A 12,163-nucleotide genomic window follows, 5' to 3' on the forward strand; every position below is an offset into this window, starting at 1 on the left:
GGATGCAGCCCGCTATTTTGTTTTGGCTACTCAGGTCATCATCAATGTAGATTCCGTCAGTTATTTGTTAATTGTTCAATAGAGATAACTACACAGTATTGTAGGGCTGGAGGGACGTTTAAGAGACCAAGCCTAAGTAGTATCCCCCACAGGAACAAACTACGAAACAGCAAACTTAGGGGTCTATTTAGAACTCCAGAAGTAATTCTATGCTTTTGTAATCATGTCAACAGTACATGAGAAACAAACACAGCAAATCCAACAAACCATACCACCAAAAAGTGAAGCACCAGGTAACGTGAGTCACCCCTGGTGGAGGATTCCCATCAAAAGTCTTGTATAGATCAATCTTCTCATTTGGTAGTCCTTATCGGGTATCGTGTCTCTTGATCATTGAGACTGGCATACCCCGACAACCAGTTAGGGGTAGCGACCCACAATCACTCGGTACTACCACATGATGTTGATACAATGGGAAGTGCAGTGCAAAAGCAAAAAACGTGGTGATTTAAAACAGGATAGGGAACCTAACACAAACCAGTTTTAATAAACGTTAGCCCCTTCCCCTTTAAAAACAAGAACAGTATAATAGCATCAGCGCAGTCCACACAAATAGCTGCGAGGAGACCAACATGTTTCAGCCCCAGTGGGAAAATTGCCCAGGCTTTCGTCAGGGTCTCTGTTCTAAATATATGCTACTGCATTATGAGTGATGAACGTGTGAAAAACTAAACAAAAAACACACAAGTGAAAACCAGAAAAGGATATGATTCTCCTTCTACTGTATCAACTCCTCTCTTCGGCACCTGGTCGATTTAGTACTGTATGTTGGGAACAAACATACCGGTAAATCACGATCAGTAAACATGGTCTGCTGAGGCAGATTACAAGATACCTCAATCATTCTCAAATTCATTACTCACCCAGGGTGTCCGGGGAGTGGACCTCACCTCTTCCTGGACCTGGCTCAGGATATATGAGACCCCGCTCTAAAAACAGAAACCCACTCCGTCACTACACAGTGTAGAAAAAGCAGATATTACTCTCATCTAACACTGTGAGTCTGACGAGGACACACGGTCTCCTGTACATAGAGTCCTTTAACAACTGTCTGAACACTATCAATACAAACTACTGTCCCCACCCACTACTAACCACTGGCCGTATGGCCATGGGTGTCATATTCATTAACGTACATACTCAAGTCAAGGCACACATGTTGCACAATTAGTAGGGGAAATAGAGATGTGTGTCCTACCTGTCCGTCGTTGTCTCTGGCTCTGAGACTGAGTCAGGGGGAGGCACTGAACATCCATTCTTCACCCTACTTGACTCGTCTTGTCCAACAGATAAGCCAATCAGTGCAAATGTAGGAGGGGCACAGTGTGTTAGCCCTAATTACTCAGCGTCCGCTGAGATTGCAAATAGTTTGAAAACCGGGGGGCCAAGTCCATGTTGTCGACTACCCTCGGTGTTTAGGAAAAATCCTCGGTGTTTGGGAACACTCGCGCGTACTCTCGCGAGACTCCCACATCCAAAACTACAAAATGACGTCACGCGTCTGAGTATTGTAGTTTAATCATGCCCGGGCACGGTGTATTAGCCCCAATTACTCAGCGTATGCTGAGATGCCAGATGAAACAAAAACGAAACAACAACAGTGGGCCAGGTACATGTTACCGACTGCCCTCAGTGAAAGAAACGAATCCCTGATGTTTAAAACACACTCGCGCGTGCTCTCGCGAGATTTCCATGTCAAAACTACAAGATGACGTCACGCGTCTGGCTATTGTAGTTCCAACCTGCCGTTTCCGCCCTATACACAGATTAGTTTTTCGAGGTGGCTACTAATTGCTGACAAACCATTAACCTCCACCCTCTCAATGCCTGTTAATTTATGCAATATAACCAGACAATGAAACCCAGTCTGAACATTAACGTTATGTGCACAAGCAATTATGTGGGGGAAAAATGATCAGTAAAATTGTGAATAATTGATCCGTGTTCGTGAATGGAAACTGCAAATGCGACAAGGCACATCCGCAACTCCACAATAATAGAAACAGTCCACACAACAGGAAGGACTGGTGTGGATGTTGCGCTACAAGGGTATTGATATAGCCCCGTTTTCAACTATACACAGGTATTATGAGTCTGTTAAAGATGTTTGGACAACAACATTAGTCACACCAGCCCTGTGCAGATAACACTAACCTACCTATGTACCTCATATTACGATAGATTGACCCAGGGTATATCGTCGTTCAATCCTCGTCTGTCTGTGCCCAATCTGAAGACCCACTTTTGTTCACGTAAGAACAGAAATCTAGACACGTCACTCACATGTGGTGGGATGAATGGTTTTTCCAGGACATGCCACTTGAAGTCTGTTTCAGCATGATTGTGTGTTATGAAATGCTTAGTGAGTTTTGAAATGTCCTTTTTGCACCGAAAGGTGCTCCTATGCTCTTGCATCCTCACGCGCACCTTCCGCGTGGTCATACCCACGTACCGTTCATTGCATGTGCAGGTGATGAGGTAAATTAGGTTAGTACTGTTGCAGTTAGAAAACTGCCGCAGTTCCCAAGGCCGATCTGTCCCGATGTCCACGCTTGTGATTTTGGTGGTCAAAGGGCAGACGGAACAGGCTCCGCACGGATGGTGACCCACCACTGCAGGTAAGTCCCAAAGAGTTCCTACCTCTCTCCTGGGTGTAGCTTTAGGGCGAGTGTGAACTAACTGGTCTCTTAGGCTTCTGGAGCGTTTGAATGCAAAGAGTGGAAAAGCAATTTTTTCTTTCCCGCTGTTTAGAATCCTCCAGTGTTTCTTGATCACTTTCTGGACATAGTTGGACTTAGAATTGAAAGTGGTCACCAGTGTAAGGCGATCCAGAGGTGGTTTCTCAGGGCGCGGTTCCAGTAGCGCAGCCCGATGGTTGTTCGCTGCACGTTTGTATGAACGCTGGACTAGTTTCTTGGGGTAGTGTCTCGCAGTCAACTGCTTAGAGAGTTCGCCTGCATGTCGTTTGAACGTCTCTGTCGTGGAACAGTTCCGACGGACTCGGAGAAACTGTCCAAAAGGCAGATTCTCCCTCAGAGACTTCGGATGTTGGCTTTCGTACAAAAGCAGAGAGTTCCTCGCCATAGGCTTGCGGTATAGCTCGCTCTCTAGGCCACTCTCTGTACTGTAGATCGAGAGGTCCAGGAAAGGAAGCCTTTCTTTGCTCATTTCCATGGTGAAACGGAGGTAGTTGTTCTGGCCGTTCAACCATTGATGGAAGATGAGTGCCGATTCTTTGGTACCCCTCCAAACCATGAGAATATCATCGATGTATCTTCTCCACCAAATTATAGATGAAAAAAAAACGGGTTGGTGGGATGCAAAACGATGGTTTGTTCAAAGTCATGAACATACAAATTCGCTAGGGAAGGGGCAAAAATACTGCCCATGCTGGTCCCCGAGATTTGATGGTATATCTGGTCCTCGTACATGAAGAAATTCTCTTTCATGGCTATGGTTGCCAAGGCCATGATGAAAGGTACCGGAGTAATGGAGTCCAAATCAGATGCCCCCAGGATGGACCTGATGGTGTCCAGAGTCGCATCCTGGGGGATGGAAGTATACAAGGACTCAACATCCAGGGAGACTAGATAGTCAGTCTCTTGATTGAAAGCGATGTCAGGAATTACTCTGAGGACATCGGCTGTGTCCTTAAGAAAAGTGGGCATGGTTTGCACCAAGGGTTTGAGGAAATAATCCGCAAACGCTGAAAGAGGTTCCAGAAGTGAGCCCAGGCCAGATATTATGGGCCTGCCCGGGGGTGGTCTCTGGGGTTTATGGACCTTAGGAAGGGTATAAAAAGGGTATAAAATACGGCATGGTGGGATGTTTAACCTGTAAAAACTGAGCCTCATCTATAATTTGGTGGAGAAGATACATCGATGATATTCTCATGGTTTGGAGGGGTACCAAAGAATCGGCACTCATCTTCCATCAATGGTTGAACGGCCAGAACAACTACCTCCGTTTCACCATGGAAATGAGCAAAGAAAGGCTTCCTTTCCTGGACCTCTCGATCTACAGTACAGAGAGTGGCCTAGAGAGCGAGCTATACCGCAAGCCTATGGCGAGGAACTCTCTGCTTTTGTACGAAAGCCAACATCCGAAGTCTCTGAGGGAGAATCTGCCTTTTGGACAGTTTCTCCGAGTCCGTCGGAACTGTTCCACGACAGAGACGTTCAAACGACATGCAGGCGAACTCTCTAAGCAGTTGACTGCGAGACACTACCCCAAGAAACTAGTCCAGCGTTCATACAAACGTGCAGCGAACAACCATCGGGCTGCGCTACTGGAACCGCGCCCTGAGAAACCACCTCTGGATCGCCTTACACTGGTGACCACTTTCAATTCTAAGTCCAACTATGTCCAGAAAGTGATCAAGAAACACTGGAGGATTCTAAACAGCGGGAAAGAAAAAATTGCTTTTCCACTCTTTGCATTCAAACGCTCCAGAAGCCTAAGAGACCAGTTAGTTCACACTCGCCCTAAAGCTACACCCAGGAGAGAGGTAGGAACTCTTTGGGACTTACCTGCAGTGGTGGGTCACCATCCGTGCGGAGCCTGTTCCGTCTGCCCTTTGACCACCAAAATCACAAGCGTGGACATCGGGACAGATCGGCCTTGGGAACTGCGGCAGTTTTCTAACTGCAACAGTACTAACCTAATTTACCTCATCACCTGCACATGCAATGAACGGTACGTGGGTATGACCACGCGGAAGGTGCGCGTGAGGATGCAAGAGCATAGGAGCACCTTTCGGTGCAAAAAGGACATTTCAAAACTCACTAAGCATTTCATAACACACAATCATGCTGAAACAGACTTCAAGTGGCATGTCCTGGAAAAACCATTCATCCCACCACATGTGAGTGACGTGTCTAGATTTCTGTTCTTACGTGAACAAAAGTGGGTCTTCAGATTGGGCACAGACAGACGAGGATTGAACGACGATATACCCTGGGTCAATCTATCGTAATATGAGGTACATAGGTAGGTTAGTGTTATCTGCACAGGGCTGGTGTGACTAATGTTGTTGTCCAAACATCTTTAACAGACTCATAATACCTGTGTATAGTTGAAAACGGGGCTATATCAATACCCTTGTAGCGCAACATCCACACCAGTCCTTCCTGTTGTGTGGACTGTTTCTATTATTGTGGAGTTGCGGATGTGCCTTGTCGCATTTGCAGTTTCCATTCACGAACACGGATCAATTATTCACAATTTTACTGATCATTTTTCCCCCACATAATTGCTTGTGCACATAACGTTAATGTTCAGACTGGGTTTCATTGTCTGGTTATATTGCATAAATTAACAGGCATTGAGAGGGTGGAGGTTAATGGTTTGTCAGCGATTAGTAGCCACCTCGAAAAACTAATCTGTGTATAGGGCGGAAACGGCAGGTTGGAACTACAATAGCCAGACGCGTGACGTCATCTTGTAGTTTTGACATGGAAATCTCGCGAGAGCACGCGCGAGTGTGTTTTAAACATCAGGGATTCGTTTCTTTCACTGAGGGCAGTCGGTAACATGTACCTGGCCCACTGTTGTTGTTTCGTTTTTGTTTCATCTGGCATCTCAGCATACGCTGAGTAATTGGGGCTAATACACCGTGCCCGGGCATGATTAAACTACAATACTCAGACGCGTGACGTCATTTTGTAGTTTTGGATGTGGGAGTCTCGCGAGAGTACGCGCGAGTGTTCCCAAACACCGAGGATTTTTCCTAAACACCGAGGGTAGTCGACAACATGGACTTGGCCCCCCGGTTTTCAAACTATTTGCAATCTCAGCGGACGCTGAGTAATTAGGGCTAACACACTGTGCCCCTCCTACATTTGCACTGATTGGCTTATCTGTTGGACAAGACGAGTCAAGTAGGGTGAAGAATGGATGTTCAGTGCCTCCCCCTGACTCAGTCTCAGAGCCAGAGACAACGACGGACAGGTAGGACACACATCTCTATTTCCCCTACTAATTGTGCAACATGTGTGCCTTGACTTGAGTATGTACGTTAATGAATATGACACCCATGGCCATACGGCCAGTGGTTAGTAGTGGGTGGGGACAGTAGTTTGTATTGATAGTGTTCAGACAGTTGTTAAAGGACTCTATGTACAGGAGACCGTGTGTCTTCGTCAGACTCACAGTGTTAGATGAGAGTAATATCTGCTTTTTCTACACTGTGTAGTGACGGAGTGGGTTTCTGTTTTTAGAGCGGGGTCTCATATATCCTGAGCCAGGTCCAGGAAGAGGTGAGGTCCACTCCCCGGACACCCTGGGTGAGTAATGAATTTGAGAATGATTGAGGTATCTTGTAATCTGCCTCAGCAGACCATGTTTACTGATCGTGATTTACCGGTATGTTTGTTCCCAACATACAGTACTAAATCGACCAGGTGCCGAAGAGAGGAGTTGATACAGTAGAAGGAGAATCATATCCTTTTCTGGTTTTCACTTGTGTGTTTTTTGTTTAGTTTTTCACACGTTCATCACTCATAATGCAGTAGCATATATTTAGAACAGAGACCCTGACGAAAGCCTGGGCAATTTTCCCACTGGGGCTGAAACATGTTGGTCTCCTCGCAGCTATTTGTGTGGACTGCGCTGATGCTATTATACTGTTCTTGTTTTTAAAGGGGAAGGGGCTAACGTTTATTAAAACTGGTTTGTGTTAGGTTCCCTATCCTGTTTTAAATCACCACGTTTTTTGCTTTTGCACTGCACTTCCCATTGTATCAACATCATGTGGTAGTACCGAGTGATTGTGGGTCGCTACCCCTAACTGGTTGTCGGGGTATGCCAGTCTCAATGATCAAGAGACACGATACCCGATAAGGACTACCAAATGAGAAGATTGATCTATACAAGACTTTTGATGGGAATCCTCCACCAGGGGTGACTCACGTTACCTGGTGCTTCACTTTTTGGTGGTATGGTTTGTTGGATTTGCTGTGTTTGTTTCTCATGTACTGTTGACATGATTACAAAAGCATAGAATTACTTCTGGAGTTCTAAATAGACCCCTAAGTTTGCTGTTTCGTAATTGTTCAATAGATACTCCTGTTTAGCAATCAGATACCCTGAGAAATACCTGTTCATATTTTAGAGTAGCATTTGTAATGCAGTATGTCTCGTCTTTGTTTTGAAAACCTGCAAGCGGTGCGTAAACTAGCACTTTATAGTTATTGTCCTTGATTACGAAAAAAAGACACCATTAAAGAGGCGCAGTTACTGCAAGCCTTGGTTCTCGTAAGCAAGGACTAGAAGTACAAAGTGCGTATTTACGCACTTTTAGCAGGTTTTCAAAACACATAAATAAAAGGCATTGACATTCACAATACCAATAGAACAAGCTCTTGCAAATTCGAGACATTTTGCATTGCAAATGCTTGTTTCCACAACCTCTTTGTTAGAGTATATTACAGCAGTTGGAATCTGCTTGCAGTGGGCTGAGAGAAGGAGTCAGTAAACAAAATTTTGGAACTAAGGGTGATTAACTGTACTTTGATTTTCAAATTAAAAATACTTTCATGTTTAATTCTTGAATGCTCCATTTGGCCAGAGTGAGGTTCTGATCGACGGTGGCAGATGGGTATATTTTCACTTTTTACTGAAAGTGCATTTCTAAAGTGAAAATGACTTGGGTTTGTGGAAGTTCTTCCCAATATTATTAGCAAAAGTTATTGGAAGAGGGTGCTGCAATATTCCTTAGAATGTCAAATACTGTCTTTCACCAAAAGGAACAATAGTTTTGTCATATTTTCCATTCCATTTATAAAATAGTTGATTATGTATGTCTGCGCTTGAACATGTTTTATGCTATATAGAAATGTCTGTATGCATTGGAATGTTTCCTCTTAAATAAAGTTGGTTCAAAGTATTAATTGTCTCTAAGGCCCATTACTAGAAAATATTGTTTGTATTTTAACATGCAAAGTAAAAAAGTATTGGACGTTGTAACTTAAAATACTCTCCGAACTTTTGTATTTTTCAGTTCTGGACCCCCAAAATCAATGGGCCACTCGTCTGTTGTCTTTGAGGACTGCATGTTGGTTTTTGGTGGTGGCAAACCAAATGACAACCCAACCAGTCACCTGTGGAAATTTCAGTTCTGCTCACAAACTTGGAAAAAGATTTCATCTAAAGATGTGGTTCCTATTTCAAAAATCTACCATTCGTTGTTAGGAGTTGGTTTGAGCTTTCAAAAGAATATCAAGTTTTCTAATCGATCAAAAGATAATTTTAATCAAACTTTGAAAGAAAGCCAGCAGCCTCGATCCACTTCTAAACCTTTTCAAACACAGCGTTCTAACAAAGTGTCTACTATTACGAATGGAATTGAAATGAAAGTATTTACACAATGTCCTGGTTTACCTCTGTCTGTCTCAAAGCAGACTTTTTCTAAATATTGTGCAACAGAGGGTCAAACTGTACTCTCTGAAGTAGAGACTTCCTTTTTAAATCCTATGTTTGGTTGTCCTGAGGAAAATGAGGATCTGACTGGGTTCCCAAAAAAACATGATGATGTGACTATACAACACAGAAACTATTCAGACGTTGCAGTGAACCATTTTCCTGATGTCCTCCTCCTTATAGGTGGGAAGCCATTGGCTGGTTGTTCCAGCATCTCACTTTGGCAAATGAAAATGGCATAGATTTAATTATTCTGTTTGGATAGAACTGACTGGCTGATACAGACTTGTTACCAATGTGCCCACCCAAGTCCACTACATTCTCAAAGCTTGAGGTGGCAGTGCTGGAAATGTTATCTCTATGAAGCATCTTTTTTTAACATTTACTAACCTCACTTGACATAACTTACTATTTTCCGCTAAGGATTTATATCAGAACTCCTGTATATGTTTTGAAAATAATCAGACGTCCTGTTCTTGAAGCTGCTCTTTTTACACTAAAACAATGCAGGATTCACTCCAAGACACAATGTGGATAGTGGAAGAATTATGAATGCAAGGAAACCGTCCTCATGTGTCTGTTTATGGTTTACCTGAACAAGCCAATGTTCTCCCCTGACGTAGATGCCAAGTTAACTGGACAGCAACTGAAACCTGTTACAGTTAACCAGGCTCTTCATGTGATATTGTTTTGGTAAAGGAATTATGCCCCAATAAGGTTAAACAGTACCTTCATATGTAGATCTACGTCATTTAGTTTGGTTGTTTTTTCAATTGATACTTGGCAAACTTGCTGAGCCACTGAGGACCCTCTTCTCTACTGATTAGTTTATCCCTATGTAGTGCTAAGAATGAACTAAAGTATTTGAAATGATTTGCAAGTAGAAGGTAACGTGACCTAAGTTCTGGATCCTACAGTTTTCAATAAGAATTATAAACATAGGATTTCTTCCCCATGCTTGCACAAATCCTGTAACCTTTCTTTAAAAAAATAGTCCAATCATTGATGTAGAGGTGAAAGCTGTCATTTTCCGAATGCAGGCTTAAACAGAACAATTGTTTTCAGAATTTTATTCTGCCCATGCGATATAAATACTGCATTAGGCTTCAATGAAGTATATAACTTACCGTATGATACAATCAAGAAAAAAATCCTAACTGGTGTGGGAGAGATAAACCATGAAGTAAAAAGCCTGTTAGGTTAAATTTATGCAGTCGTGAAACATATGTTTTCTGCTTATTTAAAGAGCCAACAGAATCCACCTGCTTGCATGTGTTGTGCTAGTAGTTGCTTCACAGGTTAATTTCCAGATTTCTGGCTCATGCCAACAGGATCTAAAAATACATCAAAGGTTTTTGCACCCTATTATTGAGAAAGGATACTTTCACAGAATTTGATCTTATTTAATTAGACAGCCTACAGGTGTCTGACGTTTTTTAATCTTTATTTTTACACATTCGAATAGGAATTTCCAGATTGTCTTCACATTTTATGAAGTGTCCTTCACACTGAAGTGTGAGGAAAAAGGCTGCCTCAGACGCACATAATTTATGTTTTTTCTGCTTACCACCCTCACATTAAGTTAAGGCAATGCAAATTCTGTCAGAAAATAGCAAAAGAGCTTGGAAGGACTGTGAGTGGATACGCCTGAGGAACAAACTTGGAGAGTTCATGGTGGAGGAAGAAATATTGTTGGCTGGCCAAACTAGTACCTCTGTGTGTGTCCATATACACCCCAGGCAAGAATTCTTGAATATGGAGATCAAATGGGAAGAAGCTGCATCGCCACCACTTCCATTAAGCCACATTTGTCATTCCTGCTTACGTCATAGCATGGTTTCATACCCATGTGCTCTCTGTCGAAAGAGAGTTTAGCCACTGGTACAATATCTATGCTGAAGAAAGAACACAATTAGACATAAGAAAAAAAGTCAGGTTACATTACACTAAAGTGATTGACGTCCAAGCACCATGAAGATATTTAACATTGAGGGGCCAATTCCGATCTCGCTCGGAAGGGCACCGAACGCGATCTGGCCGGAAAAAGTACGAGCCGTTTGCGTGTTTTCCGCTCGACTCGTACAGCTGTATGAGCGAGCAAGTACTATGCGAGCAACGCGAAATTCACCGACCGAATCTTTTCTGGGTCAGAACCGATCCGTACGTCTCGTCCATAAGTAAACTGTGCCGGGCAATGGATGCGATTTACGACCGAGCCAGTACGATGCACGTGTCGGACAGCCGGTGCGAGCCGAAGTTTCCAGGTCACAAAACGTCCGGTAAGTTGCCTTTAGGGGTCCGCACCGGACCCCCTGTCACCCGCAGCCTTACGACGCAGACACTGGGGGAGACCTAAGGGTCTCCCCAAGACAGGCATGTACGGTGCGGATGGCACCAACGCGTATCCACTGTAGGGGGCGCCCTTGTGCGAGATTTACCAGTTCAGTCAATGGGAGCCCATGTACACCGCATAAGACCGGCTCCCATTGACTTTTATGGGAGTCCGACTGAACTGCGTCCTGCAGCATGCGGCCGCATCGTACTCGGTCGGACTGCAGGACTCCGGCTCGGTCGGAAAACACTCCGGATCAGGCTCGGTCAGAGAGCTTTCCGACCCAGATCGGAATCGGCCCCTGAGTGTTGAGACTCTCTTCGAAACATAATTCAAGAAGGTCAATATTTATGAACTCACTGTTAAGGTCATCGTCGGTAGTGTCAACAGTGGTTTCTCATTCATCTTCTAGGTGGTTATCGTTTTCGCCACCACTGGAAGTTACTCCACTCCCATCAAGAACCCCCTGGATAGTAATCCCTGCACTTCATCCACTTGAGGTACCACTGCTTGACATTTCCACCAAAACCAGTAATGGTTCAGAGGGGCAATTTGATGTCGCTCATCAGGAAAATGCCTTTTATCACTGACACATCTAAACTCCCCATATGAGGTCTGTGATAATCCCCTCTCAGATGTTGAACCACATCATTCTAAGTCACCAAGAAAATGCAAGAAGTAATCAAATCTCATGCTCATCTTATACACCTACCTTGCTTACTTCATGGTCATTACCTGTGAAAGACATTCTAATGTTCTAGGGTGTGTTGCTCTGGTGTGCAACAATGTTTAATATCCAGGCATTATATTCCAGATCGAAGACAAATTAAACAATATCTGGAAAGGAGCCCTAATATATCGCCCTCCTGGCACGAAAGGAGATTTTTCAAATCTTTTGCTTGAAACTATTGCGCCTCACGTCCTTGCATCAGATAAATGTTTTGTACTAGGGGACTTCAACCACCACGCTGACATACTAACTGATTTAGACACAGGAAAACTGATGTCCAGCATGAGCACTATAGGACTTGATCAGAAGATTATGGGCCCCACACACCAAGCTGGCCACACACTAGATCTTCTTTTCACTAACTCCTCTGACCTGGAAGTAGCCCCTCCCATTCCACTACTCTGGACCGACCACTATCTGGTGCATTTCTCCTTTCCAATGGTTAAAACAAAAATAGCACCAGTAAATGGTTTAAGGTTGCAGAGATCAATGAAAAAGATCACTCTACCCCTCTTTCATAAAAAATTTCAGTTCCCGCCACTCACTCCTTCTTCAAGTGCTAGTACTATAGCAATGCAATTTGATCTAGCACTAGAAACAGCATTGAATAAAATCGCTCCTAT

The 12,163-nt window shown here is 43.7% G+C and overlaps 1 protein-coding gene across 1 annotated transcript in view; it reads left to right on the forward strand.

The window, feature by feature from the left end:
• Window positions 1–10,233, forward strand: part of LOC144823501 (kelch domain-containing protein 1-like) — a 348,734-nt gene extending 338,501 nt beyond the window's left edge. The window contains exon 8 of the mRNA XM_078682075.1: window positions 8,060–10,233. Within this exon, the coding sequence (XP_078538201.1) occupies window positions 8,060–8,720 (661 nt within the window). The 3' untranslated portion in view covers window positions 8,721–10,233. The remainder of the gene's footprint in view (window positions 1–8,059) is intronic.
• The last annotated feature ends 1,930 nt before the right edge of the window (window positions 10,234–12,163 follow it).

This window comes from Lissotriton helveticus, chromosome 3_1 (assembly GCF_964261635.1).
Source record: "Lissotriton helveticus chromosome 3_1, aLisHel1.1, whole genome shotgun sequence".
Classification (NCBI taxonomy): domain Eukaryota; kingdom Metazoa; phylum Chordata; class Amphibia; order Caudata; family Salamandridae; genus Lissotriton; species Lissotriton helveticus.